The sequence below is a fragment of the Entelurus aequoreus genome, linkage group LG23 (assembly GCF_033978785.1).
Source record: "Entelurus aequoreus isolate RoL-2023_Sb linkage group LG23, RoL_Eaeq_v1.1, whole genome shotgun sequence".
In the NCBI taxonomy this organism is placed as follows: domain Eukaryota; kingdom Metazoa; phylum Chordata; class Actinopteri; order Syngnathiformes; family Syngnathidae; genus Entelurus; species Entelurus aequoreus.
Window position 1 is genome coordinate 31,397,363 of NC_084753.1, and position 25,210 is coordinate 31,422,572.

The window sequence follows — 25,210 nt, forward strand, 5'->3', positions numbered from 1 at the left end:
AATAAACCCACATAAGAAACCAAGAACTCGCCCTCGATCATTCTACAGTTATGTCATTGGGCAGGCAAGCTGTTTATATTCAATATATGTGGGAAAGCGGACGTGAGAACAGGCTGTCCCCACTCAGGTCCGCATTAAACTGGAGGAGGCGTGGCCTCCAGCTCCGGCTGAATACCGGGAGTTTGTCGGGAGAAAATTTCTGCCGGGAGGTTATCGGGAGATGCGCTGAATACCGGGAGTCTCCCGCTAAAAACGTGAGGGTTGGCAAGTATGGACTAGATGTATAAGATTTCATGGGATTTAGCGATTAGGAGTGACAGATTGTTTGGTAAACGTATAGCATGTTCTATATGTTAGTTATTTGAATGACTCTTACCATAATATGTTACGTTAACATACCAGGCACGTTCTCAGTTGGTTATTTATGCCTCATATAACGTACACTTATTCAGCCTGTTGTTCACTATTCTTTATTTATTTTGAATTGCCTTTCAAATGTCTATTCTTGGTGTTGGGTTTTATCAAATAAATTTCCCCCAAAAATGCGACTTATACTCCAGTGCGACTTATATATGTTTTTTTCCTTCTTTATTATGCATTTTCTGCCGGTGCAACTTATACTCCGGAGCGACTTATAGTCCGAAAAATACGGTACTTGTTAAATAACCAACAAAGTTATTTAATTACTAATGGAATTACTCTTTAACAAATGTAATGAATTACTTAAAGTAATTAGTGCTTTACTTAAAAAAACATTTGAACATATGTATTTGAGAAAAATTTAATATGAGAGTGTGCGCCTTTTAAAAGGCGGTGTCTGTTGCCAAGCGACCTGTGACGTCAGCGAGGGTTTCAGCTGCGCTGTATTTGTTACCTTTAGCAGTTGACAGCGGCAGATTGTCGGCTCTGACGGCTGTTCTGTTGAATCTTTTAACTGGACTGTGTATACCTCCTATGGAGGGAAATTACTGCCAAAACTCCACAAACTCAAAATTGTTTGACAAACTCCTAAAAATGTTTCACAAATCACTCGCTCCGTCGGCAAATGCGTGCAAATGTTTTCATATTTAATTCCCAAGTCTGTTTTTAGTTGCCTCTCTTCAGTATTTGGTCCAATTAAAAGGAGCAAGTGGGCGGAGCCAATCCAAGAAGAACCACTCAGCAGCACCACCTGTCGTTGAAGAGTGCGGACTACGGTTCCTGCGCATGAGAAACAAAACAAGTGAAGAAACCGTGCCAAAGTTTATCCCAAAAGAAAGAAAATACTTTTTCTACTTACTAATCCTTTTAGTGCAGGGGTCCCCAACCAGGAGTACCAGTTTAATGTAGGCATTATTTTCATGGACCGGCCTTCCACGTGTGGCAGATAAATATAGCAAATAAGTGCATGAAAAATGAATACATGAACAAACTCACCATAACGTTGAAATAGTGGGAGCCCCCGGCCTTTTCCTTTTGCAAAAAAGCTCTCCATGGACTTCTGTTTTTTACTAAATTTTGTTCATAGTAGGCTTTTTTGGCTTTAGTATCTGATGGGTTATATGTGATACATCACATTCAAGAATAAGAGCACGGATATATAATAGTTAGAAATACCATTAATTCCAATAGATTTCTATTTCCATACTAAAAGTTATGTATTCATATTTTGTGCAATATTTCATACACTGTTAGCTTTTTTGGTCCAATGTTCCATGCTTAAATACATCTACTTGTGTACTAAGACTGTGTGCAATAATAGCAGCACTTTAACTTACTTGGCCAAAGGACATGTGTGTTTTCTTCCTTCATCACAATTATTATATGCAACAATTTAGCACTGAGATTGCCTACTATGCCCTGATGTTAGGTCATCAATCTGGGACCTTTTTAATTTAGTACCTTTAAGGTACTTAAAAGCGCTTCAACACTATTTCCACATTCACACACAAGTGAGCAACAGACGTGATTGGATGGCGGAACCCGGGGATCGAACCAGGAACCCTCAGGTTGCTGGCACGGCCGCTCTACCAACCAGGCCGTGCTGTCTCTCTTTACATTTGATATGTTTATTAATGTGCAGTGTAACAAAGATGTAACAAATATAGCAAATGGCGACTTCAGGAGTTTATAATACATCTAAGAACAAGCTTATTGGTGTGTCTGGTGTGACAGGCGAAAGTTAATTAGGAGAAAATGCGGTCGGTTATAAATTATTTCATGTCTCTGTGCGGCCCGGTAGAAAATGCGTCATGCCGGACCAGTAGTTGGAGACCAATGCTTTAGTGTGTTTGTGAAATTTTTTTATTTATTTTTTGGTAACATTTCTGAGTTTTGGCAGTAATTTCACTCCATAAAATATACATTTATATATTAATAAAGAGGAGGGGCCGCTGGAGCTCCGGTGCAGGTGCGAAGGCGAATGTGGCGGGGGGGTTGGTGTCTGCAATGCGCGGTACAAACTCCAGACTCTTCCCTTTTAATGACTATTGAAACAAAGCATCGTTGTGTTGTCGGGATGTGACCTCTGGCCTGTGCTCCAAATGTCAAAGTGAAGAAATTCAATGACGCGCGGGCTAAAGGTGGGAGTAACTATCAAAGGCATGATCAAAAGATATCATACATTATATTTCCAGAAGTATTTGGCCACCTGCCTTGACTCACATATGAACTTGAAGTGCCATCCCATTCCTAACCCATAGGGTTCAATATGATGTGGGTCCACCTTTTGCAGCTATTACAGCTTCAACTCTTCTGGGAAGGCTGTCCAGAAGGTTGCGGAGTGTGTTTATAGGAATTTTCCACCATTCTTCCAAAAGCGCATTGGTGAGGTCACACACTGATGTTGGTCTAGAACAGACCTGGGCAAATTAAGGCCCGGGGGCCACATGCGGCCCGTTAAGCTTTTCAATCTGACCCGCCGGACATTCCCAAATATTTTTTTAGATCTTTAAGATGGAATGTGTAGCTGCCATTATGATGTGCAGTGATGTTTTCTAACAATCGTAAGTCTTGAACTATACAAAGTATTTCAATCGTTGGAATCTGCGCTTATGGATGATATACTAGTTACTATGGTAATCTAATTAGTGACTATGGTCATCTAAGTCACAGCAGCTCAGACGAGGTACCAAGCAGTGTGGGTGGGAAGCGTTTCCATAGATGCGGAAGGAGATTTTCACAACAAAGTTCTAAAGGTCAGTGATATATCAGATTGTAGGTGGGCTTATTTTGTACCCTTCGCGTTACTATTTCACGGTTTGTTGCATTTTTGTTGCCTTTCACTTGATTGTAAAATATGTCGATCGAAAGGGGGTGTGACGTTCATATTTTGTCAATATTCAGTGTTTTATCGTTTATAGAAAATTTTTAAATTCCATTACGTTTTTTAAGACGGTCTGTCATAACGCTTTTAGCATTCAATCAGACATTGTGAGGTTTTGTAAAAGTGTTCTTAAAAATAGATATACCGGCCCCCAGACACATTTTTTTCTCTAAATGTGGCCCCCGAGTCAAAATAATTGCCCAGGCCTGATCTAGAAGGCCTGGCTCTCAGTCTCCGTTCTAATTCATTCTAAAGGTGTTCTACCGGGCTCAGGTCAGGACTCTGTGCAGGCCAGTCAAGTTCATCCACACTAGACTCTGTCATCCATGTCTTTATGGACCTTGCATACAGTCATGTTGGAAGAGGAAGGGGCCCGCTCCAAACTGTTCCCACGAGGTTGGGAGCATGGAATTGTCCAAAATATTTTGGTTTCCTGGAGCATTCAAAGTTCCTTTCACTGGAACTAAAGGGCCAAGCCCAACTCATGAAAAACAACCCCACACCATAATTCCTCCTCCACCAAATTTCACACTCGGCACAATGCAGTCCGAAATGTAGCGTTCTCCTGGCAACCTCCAAACCCAGACTCGTCCATCAGATTGCCTGATGGAAAAGCGTGATTCATCACTCCAGAGAAAGCGTCTCCACTGCGCTAGAGTCCAGTGGCGACCTGCTTTACACCAGTGGTCCCCAACCTTTTTGTAACTGCGGACAACGCTTGAAAATTTGTCCCACGGACCGGGGGGAGAGTTTTTATTTATTTTAATCAATCATGTGTGCTTACGGACTGTATCCCTGCAGACTGTATTGATATATATTGATATATAATGTAGGAACCAGAAATATTAATAACAGAAATAAACAACCCTTTTGTGTGAATGAGTGTAAATGGGGGAGGGAGGTTGTTTGGGTTGGTGCACTAATTGTAAGTGTATCTTGTGTTTTTTATGTTGATTTAATAACAATTTTTTATTTCTTGTGCGGCCCGGTACCAATCGATCCACGGACCGGTACCGGGGCACGGCCCGGTGGTTGAGGACCACTGCTTTACACCACTGCGTCCCACGCTTTGCATTGGACTTGGTGATGTATGGCTTAGATGCATCTGCTCGGCCATAGAAACCCATCCCATGAAGCTCTCTGCGTACTGTACGTGGGCTAATTGGAAGGTCACATGAAGTTTGGAGCTCTGTAGCAACTGACTGTGCAGAAAGTCTTTGCACTATGCGCTTCAGCATCCGCTGACCCCTCTCTGTCAGTTTACGTGGCCTACCACTTGGTGGCTGAGTTGCTGTTGTTCCCAAACTCTTCCATTTTCTTATAATAAAGTTGACTTTGGAATATTTAGAAGCGACTGGACTTGTTGCACAGGTGGCATCCTATGACAGTTCCACTCTGGAAATCACTGAGAGCGGCCCATTCTTTCACAAATGTTTGTAGAAACAGTCTCCATGCCTAAGTGCTTGATTTTATACACCTGTGGCCGGGCCAAGTGATTAGGACACCTGATTCTCATCATTTGGATGGGTGGCGAAATACTTTTGGCAATATAGTGTACATCAGTATGGCGATATTGTCTCAAATACATACGTCTTTCTACAAACCCCGTTTCCATATGAGTTGGGAAATTGTGTTAGATGTAAATATAAACAGAATACAATGATTTGCAAATCATTTTCAACCCATATTCAGTTGAATATGCTATAAAGACAACATATTTGATGTTCAAACTAATAAGCTTTTTTTTTTTTTTTGGCAAATCATTAACTTTAGAATTTGATGCCAGCAACACATGACAAAGAAGTTGGGAAAGGTGGCAATAAATACTGATAAAGTTGAGGAATGCTCATCAAACACTTATTTGGAACATCCCACAGGTGAACAGGCAAATTGGGAACAGGTGGGTGCCATGATTGGGTATAAAAGTAGATCCCATGAAATGCTCAGTCATTCACAAACAAGGATGGGGCGAGGGTCACCACTTTGTCAACAAATGCGGGAGCAAATTGTTGAACAGTTTAAGAAAAACCTTTCTCAACCAGCTATTGCAAGGAATTTAGGGATTTCACCATCCACGGTCCGTAATATCATCAAAGGGTTCAGAGAATCTGGAGAAATCACTGCACGTAAGCAGCTAAGCCCGTGACCTTCGATCCTTCAGGCTGTACTGCATCAACAAGCGACATCAGTGTGTAAATGATATCACCACTTGGGCTCAGGAACACTTCAGAAACCCGCTGTCAGTAACTACAGTTGGTCGCTACATCTGTAAGTGCAAGTTAAAACTCTCCTATGCAAGGCGAAAACCGTTTATCAACAACACCCTGAAACGCCGTCTGGTTCGCTGGGCCTGAGCTCATCTAAGATGGACTGATACAAAGTGGAAAAGTGTTCTGTGGTCTGACGAGTCCACATTTCAAATTGTTTTTGGAAACTGTGGACGTCGTGTCCTCTGGACCAAAGAGGAAAAGAACCATCCGGATTGTTATAGGCGCAAAGTTGAAAAGCCAGCATGTGTGATGGTATGGGGGTGTATTAGTGCCCAAGACATGGGTAACTTACACATCTGTGAAGGCGCCATTAATGCTGAAAGGTACATACAGGTTTTGGAGCAACATATGTTGCCATCCAAGCAACGTTACCATGGCCGCCCCTGCTTATTTCAGCAAGACAATGCCAAGCCACGTGTTACATCAACATGGCTTCATAGTAAAAGAGTGCGGGTACTAGACTGCCCTGCCTGTAGTCCAGACCTGTCTCCCATTGAAAATGTGTGGCACATTATGAAGCCTAAAATACCACAACAACTTAAGCTGTACATCAAGCAAGAATGGGAAAGTAATTCCACCTGAGAAGCTTCAAAAATGTGTCTCCTCAGTTCCCAAACCTTTACTGAGTGTTGTTAAAAGGAAAGGCCATGTAACACAGTGGTGAACATGCCCTTTCCCAACTACTTTGGCACGTGTTGCAGCCATGAAATTCTAAGTTACTTATTATTTGCAAAAAAAAATAAAGTTTATGAGTTTGAACATCAAATATCTTGTCTTTGTAGTGCATTCAATTGAATATGGGTTGAAAAGGATTTGCAAATCATTGTATTCCGTTTATATTTACATCTAACACAATTTCCCAACTCATATGGAAACGGGGTTTGTAAAATCTAGCGGTGGAACACGCAATATCGGTTTACCGCCCAGCCCCACAGCCAAGTGTCATGTTGTCAATTCCAGTTGTTCCTTTTCCCAACTTGTGCCATAAAATGGGACTTTGTATCGTGCAGGTACCTGACGAGAAGATAGTGATGAAGTGGAGGTACAACAATTGGCCCTGCGGTACGTGCGTTACACGTCACATGACCCAAACCTCATATTGGCTAGAGAAAAGAATAACTAAAATGTCGCTTTATTTTTTTTTAGAGCATTACGCCACCGTCACGCTGCGCTTCGGGGACCGCAGCAGCGAGACGGAGCTGAAGGTGGACTGTCGAGGCGTCCCCGACAACGACGAGGAGCGTACGAAAGAGGGCTGGAAGAGATACTACTTTGAAGCCATCAAACAGACTTTTGGCTACGGGGCGCGGCTCTACTGAAAACTCTTTGGCTTTTAGATCATCCTCATCATCATCATCATCATCATCCTCCACGAGGCTCATCTGTGTGCAAATGTTTTCATATTTAATTCCCAAGTCTGTTTTTAGTTGCCTCTCTTCAGTATTCGGTCCAATTTAAAAGGAGCAAGTGGGCGGAGCCTATGTGAGAAGAACCACTAATTGGCCTCGACAGCGATGTTATTGCAGAACTGAAAAACTAAATAAAAATGTTGGTTTGCCGTTAATTTCACAAACTGCTGCGAAACTGAATGTTGATTTTTTTTACTCCAGGATGCAACTGTAGCGCCGATGCATGCACGACAGCACCTGCGCATCCGCCCTTTCATGCAAGCATCTCACCAAGCTCCTCCCAGCTGGTCAGCGTCCTGCACAAATGTCTCTTCTCTAGGTTTTAGCGATCCTATTTATATCCCCGTGTAAAAAGTCACCTTTATTGGAATAAAAGACATCACCGCGTGCGCTGCTCTTTTTATTCTTCTCTCGACCGCAGGAACTCGCTTTTCATCCAACGTGCGGCGGCATGAAACAAAGCTCCACGGCTTTGAAACACGCACAAAGAGACCACGAAAGAAAATGTACTTTAAAAAAAAAGTAAGTGTTACTCGGCACTTAAACAAAATCAACAAAACTAAAAAGGCTGCTGTACGTTTCCCAACTTAATTAACACTTCCCTTCATGTTGTCTGAAAAAGGAGGAAGCATCGTGTGGACTCACAAGCAGATGAAGAGCTCCGACTCCTGCGAGGGGGAAAAAAAAAAATGTTTGAAGAGGAAGAGCTAAACGAAACAACGTGGACGTCTTCACGCAGGTTGCCACTGAAAGGTGTGTGGTGTAATTCACATTGCAGCCTCAAGAGGTCACTGTTGTATAGCAGCTGACAGTCCAGTATGAAAGAGAGTATGGCCAATTTTACAACAGGCGCCATGTTTGCTACCAAGGACGTGTGCGGCTGTCCCCGGATGCATGCAATTGCCTTCTTTTATGTTTTTTTTTGACGAAACACACCCAAATATGTCTATATATAGTTTTAAACATGCTCCAGCTCATAAACTTACAATAAAACATTTTTATTAGAGATGTCCGATAATATCGGACGATAAATGCTTTAAATTAAAATGTAATATCGGAAATTATCGGTATCGTTTTTTTTATTATTGGAATCGGTATAATTTTTTGTTTTTGTTTTTTTATTAAATCAACATAAAAAACACAAGATACACTTACAATTAGTGCACCAACCCCAAAAACCTCCCTCCCCCATTCACACTCATTCACACAAAAGGGTTGTTTCTTTCTGTTATTAATATTCTGGTTCCTACATTATATATCAATATATATCAATACAGTCTGCAACTAACGATTAATTTGATAATCGATTAATCTTGTCGGTTATTACTTCGATTAATCGATTAATAATCGGATAAAAGAGACAAACTACATTTCTATCCTTTCCAGTATTTTATTGAAAAAAACAGCATACTGGCACCATACTTATTTTGATTATTGTTTCTCAGCTGTTTGTACATGTTGCAGTTTATAAAGGTTTATAAAAAGATAAAAAATTGCCTCTGCGCATGCGCATAGCATAGATCCAACGAATCGATGACTAAATTAATTGCCAACTATTTTTATAATCGATTTAATCGATTAATTGTTGCAGCCCTAATATCAATACAGTCTGCAAGGGATACAGTCCGTAAGCACACATGATTGTGCGTGCTGCTGATCCACTAATAGTACTAACCTTTAACAGTTAATTTTACTCATTTTCATTAATTAATAGTTTCTATGTAACTGTTTTTATATTGTTTTACTTTCTTTTTTATTCAAGAAAATGTTTTTAATTTATTTATCTTATTTTATTTAATACATTTTTTTTAAAAGGACCTTATCTTCACCATACCTGGTTGTCCAAATTAGGCATAATAATGTGTTAATTCCATGACTGTATATATCGATATCGGTAATTAAGAGTTGGACAATATCGGAATATCGGCAAAAAAGCCATTATCGGACATCCCTAATTTTTATTTTGTCAAAAGTATAATTTTGCGGCCGTACTTGACACATTGCTGCTGTGTTTCGTGACCAGCAGGCTAACATGCTACCGACGGCGCTATAAACGTAAAAACATTTTTCACAGAAGGACTTATTGCCCTCGTTTTAACTGTTTGCAAATGCAGCGAATCATTGCATTTCGGCCATTCAATATTAAAGTGTTTGAATGTTATCGATAGCCAACATGTATTAGTCCTGTGTTTCTTCACCATTGTTGGGCCGCCCAAAATAATGTCTCTCGGCCGCAGCTGTACTCTGTTGTAATACTATTTTCCACCACTTGTGGCAGTAATGACAATATCAAACAAACCGAAGAAGTCTGGCGCTGAGGTCATAAAGAAGTTTCTTAAGCGCAAAAATGATGACTACTGTGGTGAAGCTGTATTTTCATTTGCAATTTAATTTTATGGACAGTTTAGTTAAAAAAAACATACTTATTATTAATCAACTAGTTGGAATGTACTTATTTGACCACTTATGAGTACTGTCAGAAAATGTTTTAGTTTGATCTTATTCTGACGCAGTTTTTTTGAGATGTTAGGTTTCCACGACATAGTGAATTTGCAAACAGCTAAAATTATGCACAAAGCTAACTACAATCTGCTACCCAAGAATATACAACAATTCTTCTCAACAAAAGAGGTGAAATATAATCTTTAGAGAAAAATGTAATTTAAAACATTTGTACGCATGTACAACACTTAAGACCTTCAGTACATCAGTATGTGGAATTCAATTATGGAATGGATTAAGCAAAGAAATCAAACAATTTACTTCAAGAAACTCTTCAAACTTGGTGTTTACAAAGTACAAAGAAGAAGAACCATGATGAACATTCTGAATTTATTACATCCATCCATCCATTTTCTAGATAATCTTACTTATCTCACCATATGAAATATAACTTACTTCACTAATTATGTATTTATTTTTATTGTTATTACTTATGGAGTGTATTGTGAATACATTGAGTACAGGAAGTGAACAAAAGTTTTAGCAACTGCTATGTAAAGGAAAAGGTAGGATTAAATAAGCTCTGCTTCTTCCTCCTTTTTTTCCCGAACATGTTGAATAGAGGAACTGGAAATTGTGATGTATCATGTTGTATGCTTGCAAATAAACATAAACTCAACTCTTATTTTGGCGATCTAGTCTGGGACGTCATTTCCTGTTTGTCGCGTTCTCTGCGTAATGTTTACGGCATCGTGTGCGTGCCTGACTAAAATGCAAGTATACGGCGAATATAGCACTGTTATTAAAGCTAAAATGCCTATAATGCGTTAAATGTAGCCTTAACTTAGTGTTTGTTTGCAACAATGTTTCTGCATGAAGATATAATTCGCCAGCTTAACTTTCGCCCTTTTAATGGCGACATACTTCCTCTTAGTAGTTATCCTATTTTACCGCAAGAGGGCGACACAGACCATGTTTAAAGCACTGTCTAAATCAACAGTGCTTATTCTCCATTCATTTCTAATGGACTGTTTTGATAGTCCATGTAAATTAATTTGTATATTTTTTCTATAACATATTATAGAGTATATTACACATAACGTTATACATATCATGTTATATTATTGCATATTATATTGCCTAAATGTATCCTAATCATTATTTGTATGTGTTCCCTTTAGACACCACACACACACATATACCACACACACCCGGATTCAAGGATTAAAGGGTGCCTAAAAGCACTCTCTACACTCCGACCGAAGTCCTTGTCCTAAGAAGCTATCAAATTAGCATTCCACATCCAGAGTAACCTCCTCTATCACAAGTACCGTTTTATGCAGTGAATTAGCTGAGTATTGATTTTTGCAATCAGCCTGACCTAAGCCTTGATAGTAATCCTAGTGATTATTGCATGCTTTCATTATCATTTGACAAGGTTTATCCTGTTCAACTGTAAAGAAGTTAGATATAATTATTGAAGACGATTAAAATCAAGAGTAAGATTACGAATTCAGTGTCAATGATTGTGTAGGCCCCGGGCCCCTCTGATGTGAAAAAGTTGGGCCCCGTGGTCAAAAAGGTTAAGAAGCTCTGTATTATTCTAACTGACCTTTAATTTTGTAACATGCTAAGTGTACTCTTGTACATATTTCCCCATATTTCTGCACAATAACTCAGATATGGTAACACTGGCAAGCAGGAAACATTTTCCTTTATTCTTTGACGTATTTCTTGCCACTTTGTTATATATTTCTTAATGAGATATCCAGTTCATTTTGTTATCTATTATTGCACCCTAAATTTGGTGTTTTTTACTTTTAGTCCATCTATTTGTACTTGTGTTTGACTTTCTCTCCTGCTGTGACCGAATAGCATTACTTTAGTTTGACTGAAATTCAAAGATAGTCTGTTTTTGTAAAACTATCTCTTTAATTGATTAAATTCTTCCGTTATTATTTTTTGCATTAGCTTTCTTGGAATGCAAGCGAGGAAGCGCCGCAAACCCACGGCATCAGCTCAAAGTTGGTAGCAAACATGGCGCCCTGCAGTCACGTGAGTTGGCCATCCTCTCTATATACACTGCTGTGAGTGAGCACCAAATGACAACTACCGTATTTTTCGGACTATAAGTCGCAGTTTTTTTCATAGTTTGGCCGGGGGTGCGACTTATACTCAGGAGCGACTTATGTGTGAAATTATTAACACATTACCGTAAAATATCAAATAATATTATTTAGCTCATTCACATAAGAGACTAGACGTATAAGATTTCATGGGATTTAGCGATTAGGAGTGACAGATTGTTTGGTAAACGTATAGCATGTTCTATATGTTATAGTTATTTGAATGACTCTTACCATAATATGTTATGTTAACATACCAGGCACGTTCTCAGTTGGTTATTTATGCCTCATATAACGTACACTTATTCAGCCTGTTGTTCACTATTCTTTATTTATTTTAAATTGCCTTTCAAATGTCTATTCTTGGTGTTGGCTTTTATCATATAAATTTCCCCCAAAAATGCAACTTATACTCCAGTGCGACTTATATATGTTTTTTTCCTTCTTTATTATGCATTTTCGGCAGGTGCGACTTATACTCCGGTGCGACTTATACTCCGAAAAATACGGTAGTTACGCACATGCAGCGTGTAAAAAATAAATAATCGCACATTGCAACACTGAGGAAGCCACTTTTGTTCGTTTTAGTTCAATTTCTTTCCCTTCGTGATGTGAAATAATAATAATGATAATGATATGATCAACATCGGTTGCATGTACGGACCAAACAGCGCAAACGTCATTAAGGATAAAGCGTCTATGAACACGTGAAATAACCTAAAGGGAGTTTTCTCATTATTGACACTTCCTGTTCCTCCCTGGCTTGCAGTGTGCAGGACAACCACAGAAAATGAAATAGTACTTTATCATTTAAACTTTCTCTTGCTGCGTTTTTATACCTTTGTTAGTTTAGCCATAATTGACGTGTATGTTACAACTTACACCAACAGGTAATAATCGTGAGTGTTGTAAGAATAGTGAGAGAGTTTACACTGGAGCTGGAGTCCAGGCTTTGCCGTGGTGCACTCTCTTTCGATTCAGCTGTTTTATGGAGCAAGACGCTGGGTCGCTGGGCCCTGCACACAGCAAAGTGACAAACATGATTTGGGATTGGGGGTGTGCGCATTCTTTGCAGCATGGAGAAAAAGTAAAAAGGATGCTTCTTTGATACATTTTGTAGATAAACATGGGCTATTTGAACAAAACATATTAGCTTTGAGTCACGGGTGACCTCAATAATCAGTTTATTTTATTTGTGTGATATTCTGAAGGGCCAATAAACAGGCATCAGGGACGGGTTCACACGACCGTAACACATTCTTGATAAAACGACAAGCCGATACGAGTCAAAAATCAAACTATGAACATCCTAACAACTCCAAATTGGCCCCTTAGACGAGACAAAGTCCCATTAGCAACGTGGCCAGGGCGGTGTTTTCATATAAAACACAAACAGTCTGAGAGCTTCAACTTTGTCGCCATCTGGTGGCCAAAGAGATTCAGTGGACATTAATTGAACATTAATGGGTTTAAGTTAAAGGCCTACTGAAACCCACTACTACCGACCACGCAGTCTGATAGTTTATATATCAATGATGAAATCTTAACATTATAACACATGCCAATACGGCCGGGTTAACTTATAAAGTGACATTTTAAATTTGTCGCTAAACTTCCGGTTCGAAACGCCTCTGAGGATGACGTATGCGCGTGACGTAGACCGGGGAACACGGGTATGCCTTCCACATTGAAGCCAATACGAAAAAGCTCTGTTTTCATTTCATAATTCCACAGTATTCTGGACATCTGTGTTCGTGAATCTGTTTCAATCATGTTCATTGCATTATGGAGAAGGAAGCTGAGCAAGCAAAGAAGAAAGTTGTCGGTGCGAAATGGACGTATTTTTCGAACGTAGTCAGCCACAACAGTACACAGCCGGCGCTTCTTTATTTACATTCCCGGAAGATGCAGTCAAGATGGAAGAACTTGGATAACAGAGACTCTAACCAGGAGGACTTTTGACTTCGATACACAGACGCCTGTAGAGAACTGGGACAACACAGACTCTTACCAGGATTACTTTGATTTGGATGACAAAGACGCAGACGTGCTACTGTGAGTATGCAGCTTTGGCTTCTAAACATTTGATCGCTTGACCGTATGTGCGCAACTTTTTTTTGCGTATGTACGTAACTTTTTTTTAAATATATAAGCTTTATGAACCTTGGGTTAGGAGAACGGTCTTTTGGGCTGAGTGATTGTGTGTGTTGATCAGGTGTTTGAATTGTATTGGCGTGTTCTATGGAGCTAGGAGCTAGCATAGGAGCTAGGAGCTAGCATAACACGTACCGTACCGTACGTGCGCGTCACGTACGTAACTTTTTAAAAATATATAAGCTTTATGAACCTTGGGTTAGGTGAACGGTCTTTTGGGCTGAGTGATTGTGTGTGTTGATCAGGTGTTTGAATTGTATTGGCGTGTTCTATGGAGCTAGGAGCTAGCAGAGGAGCTAGGAGCTAGCATAACAAACACGCAGGTGTTTTTATGCAGGATTAATTTGTGGCATGTTAAATATAAGCCTGGTTGTGTTGTGGCTACTAGAGTATATATATGTCTTGTGTTTATTTACTGTTGTAGTCATTCCCAGCTGAATATCAGGTCACCCCCGGCTCTCACAGCATCTTCCCTATCTGAATAGCTTCAACTCCCCACTAGTCCTTCACTTGCACTTTACTCATCCACAAATCTTTCATCCTCGCTCAAATTAATGGGGAAATTGTCGCTTTCTCGGTCCGAATCTCTCTCACTTCATGCGGCCATCATTGTAAACAATAGGGAACTTTGCGTATATGTTCAACTGACTACGTCACGCTACTTCCGGTAGGGGCAAGCCTTTTTTTAATCAGATACCAAAAGTTGCAATCTTTATCGTCGTTGTTCTATACTAAATCCTTTCAGCAAAAATATGGCAATATCGCGAAATGATCAAGTATGACAAATAGAATAGATCTGCTATCCCCGTTTAAATAAAAAAAATTCATTTCAGTAGGCCTTTAATGATGACATACGACGAGGTAGCATACTTCTAAGATGGCGCCAAGTATTAAATGCACTATTTGCAGGGGTAAACATAAACATTTTGGGAAAAACCAGCATAAAAACGTTAGCATTCTGACGTCAGCATGCTAATATAAGAGCCGTAAGCATACTTCCAAAATGGCACTATGTATCAAAATCAATGATTGTTAGGTTTAAACATACCAAATTAGCAATAAACGTTAACATGCTAATACAAGAGATGCTAGCATACTTCCAAGATGGCGCCAAGTATCAAAATCAATGATTGTTACTTTTAAACATACAAAATGAACTAAAAAGTTAGAAAAAACAACATTAACCATGCTAATACAAGAGACGTTTGCATACTTCCAAGATGGCGCCAAGTATCAAAATTAAAGATTGTTAGGTTCAAACATACAAAATTAGCTGAAAGGCTAGCAAAAAATGTTGGCATGCTAACGTTCTCACAAGTATGCTAACAGTTAACGTTAGCACACTCGACAGTACCGAATATCACAAACCATGATTATTAGGTTCAAACATACAAAATTAGCTCTGAAAGCTAGCATGAAAGATTAGCATACATCCAAGATGGTGGCAAGTATCAACATTCATGAATTTTAGGTTTAAACATTGAAAATTAGCTAAAAAGCTAGCAAAAGATGCTAAGGTTTTTACAACCATGAAATCAAGCCTATTGTGAGAAGTCAGTTGGTCATCATGAGAAGAACAATGGACCAAACAGTCAGGATTGTTGTGCAGAAACACACTTCTGGTAGCGGAGTGATCTAGCACAATCATAAGTACGACAACAGCGGATGACGTGACAAACAAGCCCACCTGTACATTGGCCACACGTGTAGTCCCCTGTTGTCCTCCTGTGTCGTCGGAAACGAGGCTCGCTCCGCCAGGTCTTTGAGGAAGTGGAAGAGCTTCTCCGACTCGATGCACTGCTTCCTGGCGCCGCACAAACACAAATACGCACCCTTTGAGGCTAAAGCCAGTTGCCGTGGTTACCCGACAGTCCATGTAGGACGTCGGGCCATGGAAGAGAACTCACATGTGCGCCACGGACACCACGCCGCTGCACTTGGACTCTGTGATCGAACACGCTTGAGTGAGCAGAGACTTCAGGAACATCTCCAAGACCCGTGCTGACCTCGGAGATTCAGGACCAGGCACACCTCGGCATGTCTCACACTTATTTCTAGTCCGTGGAAACAAGTACTGATACGTGGTGAAAAGGATACAGATGATGACAGGCACCGCCATGGCCATCCTCCCCACCTCAGTGTTCTTCTGCATGATCTTTTTGATGCGACCCTTGACAACAAACCATTCCTGGGGTGACCATTCCATTCAACACGATTCTCGCAATATGGTATTATAATTAGAATGAAACTTTCCCAAAACAGGTTACAGGTTAGAACATCTCCTTCTGGCTGCATGGAGAAGGCCTAAGAAAAGTATTTTTAGGCACAAGACGTTGAAACAACGTTGAGAACTTGCTGAAGTAGGTCCTGACATTGAGCAACTCAAACCTAACGTTGAAACAACATGCTTTTTGACAACGTTTAATCAATGTTGGGTTGTGACGTTGATTTGACCATTGAAATTTGGTCATTTCCCAACCATTATTCTACAACACAAATACAACGTTGAAACAACATGCTTTTTGACAACGTTTAATCAATGATGGATTCTGATGTTGATTTGACCATTGAAATTTGGTCATTTCCCAACCAATATTCTACAACACAAATACCACGTTGAAACAACATGCTTTTTGACAACGTTTAATCAATATCAGGCTGTGACGTTGATTTGACCATTGAATTTTGGTCATTTCCCAACCAATATTCTACAACACAAATACAACGTTGAAACAACATGGTTGATGACAACGTTAAATCAATGTTAGGCTCTGACGTAGATTTGACCATTGAATTTTGATCATTTCCCAACCAATATACAACGTTGAAACAACATGCTTTTTGACAACGTTTTATCAACGTCAGCTTGTGCCGTTGATTTGACCATTGAAATTTGGTCATTTCCCAACCAATATTCTACAACATAAGTACAACGTTGAAACAACATGCTTTTTGACAACGTTTTATCAAGGTCAGCTTGTGCCGTTGATTTGACCATTGAAATTTGGTCATTCCCCAACCAATATTCTACAACATAAGTACAACGTTGAAACAACATGCTTTTTGACAACGTTTAATCAATGTTGGGTTCTGACGTAGATTTGACCATTGAATTTTGGCCATTTCCCAACAAATATACAACGTTGCAACATGCTTTTTCAAAACGTTTTATCAACGTCAGCTTGTGACGTTGATTTGACCATTGCAATTTGGTCATTTCCCAACCAATATTCTACAACACAAATACCACGTTGAAACAACATGCTTTTTGACAACGTTTAATCAATATCAGGTTGTGACGTTGATTTGACCATTGAACTTTGGTCATTTCCCAACCAATATTCTACAACATAAGTACAACGTTGAAACAACATGCTTTTTGACAATGTTTAATCAATGTTGGGTTCTGACGTAGATTTGACCATTGAATTTTGGTCATTTCCCAACAAATATACAACGTTGCAACATGCTTTTTCAAAACGTTTTATCAACGTCCGCTTGTGACGTTGATTTGACCATTGAAATTTGGTCATTTCCCAACCAATATTCTACAACATAAGTACAACGTTGAAACAACATGCTTTTTGACAACGTTTAATCAATGTTGGGTTCTGACGTAGATTTGACCTTTGAATTTTGGCCATTTCCCAACAAATATACAACGTTGCAACATGCTTTTTCAAAACGTTTTATCAACGTCAGCTTGTGACGTTGATTTGACCATTGAAATTTGGTCATTTCCCAACCAATATTCTACAACACAAATACAACGTTGAAACAACATGCTTTTTGACGACGTTTAATCAATGTCAGGTTTCATTTCCCAACCGTCAACGTTGTCTCAATTTACAAATACAACTATTTTGCAAAGTTGTTTCAAAATCAGTTTTAAAGGACATGTATCAATGTTGTATCAATGTCCTGTGCCAGTTGAGGTGATTCTTAAAAAGTATGTTTTTTAATTATTGAATTTTTTTTTGTAGATTTTTGAAACTTATGAATCGATTTAGAATGAGGGTGAATAGAAATCGCAATTCAGATGTGAATCATTTTTTTGTGTGCACCCCTACAAATGTATCATTTGGTACAATATTTATAATTAAACTTTTTCAAAACAGTTCGAAAAACTCCTTCTGGTTGCATGGAAATGGCCTAAAACTGTCTTTTTTCAAATGTATTTCTATAAAAAAATTATTTCAACTTTTTTTAATTAAATAATCACAATTTGGATGTGAATCGATTTTTAATGTGCACCCCTACAAATCGATTCCCGCAATGTTTTGGTAGAATAATCTTAATGGAAGTTTTCCAAAACAAGTTACAGATTAGAAAATTAGCATGGCGATGGCCTAAAAATATGTTTTTCAAAATGAATTCTTCTAAAAAAAAAATTAAGAAAGATAAATACATTTTAATCGAAACATTTATTTTAAATTGATTTAAAAAAATTATGAATCTATTGAGAATCAGGATGAATATATATTTTTTGTGCACCCCTACATATGGAAATGGCCTAAGAATGTATTTTAAAAAATGTATTCTTATTTAAAAAAAAAACGTTTTTTATTATTACTTTTTAAAATTAGTAATTGATTGTGAATTGGGATGAATAACAATCACGATTCGGATGTGTATGGTTTTTTTTCGTGCACCCTAACAAATAAATGCGCTCAATGTATCATTTGGTATAATATTTATGATGAAACTTCTTCAAAACAGGTTACAGGTTAGAAAAACTAATTCTAGTTGCATGAAAATGGCCTAAAAACATATTTAAAAAAAAAAATTCTTATACAAAAAATGTATACAATTTATTTGAATTTTTTTAATAGATTTTTGAAAATTATGAATTGTTTTAGAATTGCATGGAAATGGCCCAATTTTTTTTTATTTTTTATTTTTTTATATGAAAAAAAAGTTAAGTGTTTTTTTTCTTAACTGATTTCTGAAAATAACTAAGAATCGCGACTCGGATGTGAATCGTTTTTTGTGCAGCCCTACAAATCGATTCTCGCAGCGTATCATTTGGTATAATAATTATAATGTAAGTTTTCCAAAACAAGTTTCAGGTTAGAAAAAGTAATTCTGGTTGCATAGAAATGGCATAAAAACATATATAAAAAAATGTATTCTTATTAAAAAAATTGAATTTTGAAATTGAATAAGACTCACGATTCGGATGTGAATCGTTTTTTTTGTGCACCCCGACAAATCGATTCTCGCAATGTATTATTTGGTATATTAATCATAAAGAAAGTTTTCCAAAACAGGCTACAGATTAGAAAAACTCCTTCTGGTTGCATGGAGAAGGCCTACTAAAAACATATTTTTTATATTAATTCTTATTAAAAAAAAGAAAGAAAAAAAGAAGTTAAATATATTAAAATAAAATAAAAACAATTTTGAATACATTTGTAAAATTATGAATCTAGAATAGAATAGAAATCGCAATTTAGATGTGAATTATTTTTTTGTGCACCCCTACAAATCGATGTTTGCCATTTATTTTTTGGTATAGTAATTAGAATAAAACTTTTTCAAAACAGTTTATAAATTTAGAAAGGCGCCTTCTAGTTGCATTAAAATGGCCTAAAAAGGTATTTAAAAAAAAGTATTCCTATTTAAAGAAATATTTAAAAAAATCGATTTAAAAAAATATATTAATTTATTTAGAATTGGGATGAATAGGAATTGCGATTTGGATTTAACCGATTTTTTTGGTGCACTCCCATCATACGCTGACTGATGTGTCAAAAAGTCCCAGGACACAACATTAGGTACAACTGCGCGGTTGAAAATGACGTCACGTCCGCTGTGCTTCATCGCGGTGAGGGCAAAGAAGCTTGGGCCCAGCGATAAATGAAGCGGAAGACGCGTTCGTGAGTGAAGAAATTGGGCTGAAAAGTCTGCTTCTACAAAGACAATAATGGTCATTTATAATTGGTATACAACAATATATTCATTATTATGCTCATATTAAGAGCCTTTTCCTCAAATTTCCACCCTCTCGTTGAAAAAGTAGTTTCTCAGTATTTAAGTGCATCACTAAAGTTATGCATTTAGGTCAGGTAAGGAGAGAGTTTTGAGATTTCCGACAGCCCTTGAAAGCATCACAGCGCCATGCTAGCAGTCAGCTAACATGAACTTTAAAAAAAAGTCGTAAATCAAACTTATCAGAGTCAACACTCACCGGCGGGAAGCGAACACTGTATCCTCTCTTGTTTCCTGGCATCTAAACGTGTCCACGCCGCGCGGCTCCTTCACATGTTTCATGTTTTGTCCCCGAAGCGTCGCTGCGTCCATTTGTTTACCTTCTTCGGCGGGAAGGAAGGAAGCTAACTAGCTAGCCGGCTAGTTGAGTGACAGGTGCACCTGACCCCCCGACGATGACGTCACCAGTAGGCGCATTTTTTTTCCTAAATGATTATTGAACAATTGGATATACTAACACAATAAGACATTTTTACTTTAAAATACTGGCAATTTGTAGGATGAGCATATAACATATGAACATTAAAGTACAACCCACCTATACAGGACAAGATAAGGGAAACATATAGAAAGACAATACAAGAAACTAATATTCTGTCCATCCATTTCTACCGCTTGTCCCTTTTTGGTGGTGGCGGGGGGTGCTGGAGCCTATCTCAGCTGCATTCGGGTGGAAGGCGGCGTACACCCTGCACAAGTCGCCACCTCATATTGACATAGAAAAATAATAAAATTAATCAGCATTTGCAATTTAATAAATATATAGGACATTGGAAAAATATTCACAGCGCTTCACTTTTCCCGCATTTTGTTGTGTTACAGTCGTACTCCTCAAAATTCTACACACAATAACCCACAATAACAATGTGAAAACCCATCCATCCATCCATCTCCTTCCGCTTATCCGAGGTCGGGTCGCGGGGGCAGCAGCCTAAGCAGGGAAGCCCAGACTTCCCTCTCCCCAGCCACTTCGTCCAGCTCTTCCTGAGGGATCCCGAGGCGTTCCCAGGCCAGCCGGGAGACATAGTCTTCCCAACGTGTCCTGGGTCTTCCCCCGTGGCCTCCTACCGTGATGCTGTCTGAGATGTGTTGTGTCCCAAATAGCTGCAATCGTGCGTTCTGATACAGTCTGCTTTGCCAGTCCAAAAGCATTCGCCGTTTTTCCGTAGTTAGTCTTCCCCCGACGGCCAGGTAATACAAGGCACACACTACCTTTTTTTATCACATCCACGGGAGCCCGCATTCTCGTTGTCTCTCCTTCGAAAAATGGAAGCAGTTTTTGGTAAGTACAATCACAGCTGACCTCAACATTACACAAAACACAGTTAAAATGCATAAAAATAGTGCAAAAAAAAGCGTAAAAGATTAAAATATATTAAAAATAATAAAAATCACAATAAATACTAAACATTATATACATAAAACACAGTTAAAATGCATAAAATAGTGCAAACAAAATTTAAAGATTAAAAAAATATTATAAATGATTAAAATCACAAATACTAAAAACTCTATACATAAAACACAGTAAAAATGCATAAAAATATTGCAAAAAAAGCATGTAAGATTAAAAAATATTAAAAAGAATAGAAATCACAATAAATACTAAACATTATATACATATAACACAGTTAAAATAAATAAAATAGTGCAAAAAAACCGTAGAAGATTAAAAAATATTATAAATGATTAAAATCACAAATACTAAAAACTATACATAAAACACAGTTAAAATGCATAAAAATAGTGTAAAAAAAGCATGTAAGATTAAAAAATATTAAAAAGAATAAAAATCACAATAAATACTAAACATATACATAAAACACAGTTAAAATAAATAAAATAGTGCAAAAAAAGCGTAGAAGATTAAAAAATATTATAAATGATTAAAATCACAAATACTAAAAACTCTATACACAAAACACAGTTAAAATGCATAAAAATAGTGTAATAAAAGCATGTAAGATTAAAAAATATTAAAAAGAATAAAAATCACAATAAATACTAAACATTATATACATAAGACACAGTTAATATGCATAAAATAGTGCAAAAAAAGTAGAAGATTAAAAAAATATTATAAATGATTAAAATCACAAATACTAAAAACTATACATAAAACACAGTTAAAATGCATAAAAATAGTGCAAAAAAAGTGTGTAAGATTAAAAAATATTAAAAAGAATAAAAATCACAATAAATACTAAACATATACATAAAACACAGTTAAAATAAATAAAATAGTGCAAAAAAAACGTAGAAGATTAAAAAATATTATAAATGATTAAAATCACAAATACTAAAAACTCTATACATAAAACACAGTTAAAATGCATAAAAATAGTGCAAAAAAAGTGTGTAAGATTAAAAAATATTAAAAAGAATAAAAATCACAATAAATACTAAACATTATATACATAAAACACAGTTAAAATAAATAAAATAGTGCAAAAAAAACGTAGAAGATTAAAAAATATTATAAATGATTAAAATCACAAATACTAAAAACTCTATACACAAAACACGGTTAAAATGCATAAAAATAGTGTAATAAAAGCATGTAAGATTAAAAAATATTAAAAAGAATAAAAATCACAATAAATACTAAACATTATATACATAAGACACAGTTAATATGCATAAAATAGTGCAAAAAAAGTAAAAGATTAAAAAAATATTATAAATGATTAAAATCACAAATACTAAAAACTATACATAAAACACAGTTAAAATGCATAAAAATAGTGCAAAAAAAGTGTAAGATTAAAAAATATTAAAAAGAATAAAAATCACAATAAATACTAAACATATACATAAAACACAGTTAAAATAAATAAAATAGTGCAAAAAAAACGTAGAAGATTAAAAAATATTATAAATGATTAAAATCACAAATACTAAAAACTATACATAAAACACAGTTAAAATGCATAAAAATAGTGCAAAAAAAGTGTGTAAGATTAAAAAATATTAAAAAGAATAAAAATCACAATAAATACTAAACATTATATACATAAAACACAGTTAAAATAAATAAAATAGTGCAAAAAAACGTAGAAGATTAAAAAATATTATAAATGATTAAAATCACAAATACTAAAAACTCTATACACAAAACACAGTTAAAATGCATAAAAATTGTGTAAAAAAAGCATGTAAGATTAAAAAATATTAAAAAGAATAAAAATCACAATAAATACTAAACATTATATACATAAGACACAGTTAATATGCATAAAATAGTGCAAAAAAGTAAAAGATAAAAAAAAATGTTATAAATGATTAAAATCACAAATACTAAAAACTCTATACATAAAACACAGTTAAAATGCATAAAAATAGTGCAAAAAAAGTGTTTAATATTAAAAAATATTAAAAAGAATAAAAATCACAATAAATACTAAACATTATATACATAAAACACAGTTAAAATGCATAAAAACAGTGCAAAAAAGCGTATACGATTAAAAAATATTACACATAATAAAAATTGCAATAAATACTAATTGTTCTATACATGAAACACAGTTAAAATGCATAAAACAGTGTATATAATATTAGAAAACGTTTTTGTTTTTTTTAGAGATTTTTGCAAATTTATTAAAAATAAAAAAACTAAGAAATCCCTTTTGCATAAGTATTCATTATGATATGTTTGGCTCCAGGAAACTTGGTGGAAACTTTACAATATCTTTTTACAAATAAATATAGATAATTATATTCCAACTTAACAGTGATTTGAATGAAAAAGTCATTTTGTATTATATTGTATTATTGCATTAATATATATGTATATTGTTAATAAGTGTATCTTGAATGGAGTATTAATAACTGAATGGCGCCGCTTACTGCAGAGGGCAAAGGTCACGCTAATCAGTAGTCTTTGGCGCAGTGATAATAATTCTTTACCACACGGTCATTTGTCACTTTAGCAGAGCAGTATGTCGTTGTGTGCGCTGTTTGCACTCTGCGCTGCGGTCCTCACTTTCAGCACACGCCGCGTGGAATGTAGGTGACTTTCTCTTCACTTGGAGTTCATGTGTGGATTTACCGCACGTATTGTGTTGTTGTTGGCAGGCTGCGCAGTAGCAGGAGAGGCCCTGCAGCAGGTCAAGCAGCGCCCCCTACAGGCAAGTGTTGCTCTACACCCAAAATGCATCTGAAGAGAGTGTCGGACAGTCAATCATGAGGTTCACCTTGCAGGAGGATTTCCTCCACGCTCGTCTTCATCCTCTGCTCCAGTGTCCCGACATGAGTCCCTCTCCCAGCATCCCAACCTCAGGTCACCGCCACTACTCTCATGTCATGACCTCATGAAATCATTGCAACGCGTTTTTTCTGCTCTGTTGTAGTCGAGCGTGTGAAAGCTGCAGACGTCAAAGTCATCGCAGCGCTGGGAGACTCCTTGACGGTGAATAACACTATACTGTATATACTATGTATGCTGAATTTCCCCCAATAGTACTCTGTATTCTATTCTATTCTATTCTATTCTATTCTATTCTATTCTATACAGTCGTGGTCAAAAGTTTACATGCACTTGTAAAGAACATAATGTCATGGCTGTCTTGCGTTTCCAATCATTTCTACAACTCTTTATTTTTTTGTGATGGAGTGATTAGAGCACATACTTGTTGGTCACAAAAAACATTCATGAAGTTTGGTTCTTTTATGAATTTATTATGGGTCTACTGAAAATGTGAGCAAATGTGCTGGGTCAAAAGTATACATACAGCAATGTTAATATTTGCTTACATGTCCCTTGGCAAGTTTACCTGCATTAAGGCGCTTTTGGTAGCCATCCACAAGCTTCTGCTTGAATTTTTGACCACTCCTCTTGACAAAATTGGTGCAGTTCAGCTAAATGTGTTGGTTTTCTGACATGGACTTGTTTCTTCAGCATTGTCCACACGTTTAAGTCAGGACTTTGGGAAGGCCATTCTAAAACCTTCATTCTAGCCTGATTTAGCCATTCCTTTACCACTTTTGGTTCGCAGTTTTTTTCATAGTTTTGCCGGGCTCCAGTGCGACTTATATATGTTTTTTTCCTTCTTTATTATGCATTTTCGGCAGGTGCGACTTATACTCCGGTGCGACTTATACTCCAAAAAGTACGGTAGTTCACTTATGGCAATTGTGTTATGTCACATATTTCACAAAAGATAGTGGCGCCATTGTGTAACCACCTTTTTCTTTTAATGACAGACAGCTATTGGTGCCAACGGCTCCACCATTCTCTCCATCCCTTTTGAATTTCGCCAATTGTCTTGGAGGTAAACGACCGCTCACACTCGCTGGACACTTCATTAGGTACACAATCGGCTAAAATCTAATGTCAGGAATTTTGCCTTTACAATAATAATAGCAGTGACAACTTGATAAGGCCTTCATGGCAACTTTAAGTTTAGCTAAACATTTAGTTTTTTTGCCTGCCTGATTGTCCTTAAAGCTTCATTTCCCTTACGTTACTTCTATTAGCAGTAACTAGCATTCATAAAATATGTTGTTGCTGTC

General features: G+C 37.0%; 3 protein-coding genes across 4 annotated transcripts in view; 2 read left to right on the forward strand and 1 right to left on the reverse strand.

Annotated features, from left to right (window-relative positions):
• Nucleotides 1-7,370, forward strand: part of LOC133640572 (activator of 90 kDa heat shock protein ATPase homolog 1-like) — a 31,297-nt gene extending 23,927 nt beyond the window's left edge. For both annotated transcript variants that reach the window (XM_062034061.1, XM_062034060.1), the window contains 2 exons: nt 6,585-6,636; nt 6,721-7,370. In XM_062034061.1, coding sequence (XP_061890045.1) covers nt 6,585-6,636; nt 6,721-6,893 — 225 coding nt within the window. In that variant the 3' untranslated portion in view covers nt 6,894-7,370. The remainder of the gene's footprint in view (nt 1-6,584; nt 6,637-6,720) is intronic.
• A 39-nt stretch (nt 7,371-7,409) lies between these two features.
• The window catches only part of LOC133640761 (phospholipase B1, membrane-associated-like), a 31,657-nt gene continuing 13,856 nt past the window's right edge, over nt 7,410-25,210 (forward strand). Inside the window, exons 1-7 of the mRNA XM_062034348.1 lie at nt 7,410-7,505; nt 7,606-7,736; nt 11,397-11,480; nt 23,774-23,826; nt 23,900-23,978; nt 24,049-24,107; nt 24,902-24,969. Of these exons, the coding sequence (XP_061890332.1) occupies nt 7,435-7,505; nt 7,606-7,736; nt 11,397-11,480; nt 23,774-23,826; nt 23,900-23,978; nt 24,049-24,107; nt 24,902-24,969 (545 nt within the window). The 5' untranslated portion in view covers nt 7,410-7,434. The remainder of the gene's footprint in view (nt 7,506-7,605; nt 7,737-11,396; nt 11,481-23,773; nt 23,827-23,899; nt 23,979-24,048; nt 24,108-24,901; nt 24,970-25,210) is intronic.
• On the reverse strand, nt 7,479-20,027 carry LOC133640762 (dr1-associated corepressor-like). Its single transcript, XM_062034349.1, has 5 exons — nt 19,896-20,027; nt 15,613-15,875; nt 15,393-15,509; nt 12,483-12,567; nt 7,479-7,651 (listed from the first exon to the last, which is right to left on the reverse strand). Exons 1-5 carry the CDS (start codon nt 19,935-19,937, stop codon nt 7,625-7,627), a joined length of 534 nt encoding a protein of 177 aa, XP_061890333.1. The 5' UTR covers nt 19,938-20,027; the 3' UTR covers nt 7,479-7,624.

Excerpts from the sequence above, each read along its gene's own strand:
- LOC133640762 (XM_062034349.1), bottom strand. The coding sequence starts at position 19,937 with ATGCCAGGAAACAAGAGAGGATACAGTGTTCGCTTCCCGCCG. Across the intron at positions 15,876-19,895 it reads ACAGTGTTCGCTTCCCGCCG|GGTCGCATCAAAAAGATCAT; the intron begins GTGAGTGTTGAC and ends TTTGTTGTCAAG. Across the intron at positions 15,510-15,612 it reads GTGGTGTCCGTGGCGCACAT|GAAGCAGTGCATCGAGTCGG; the intron begins GTGAGTTCTCTT and ends GTGCGGCGCCAG.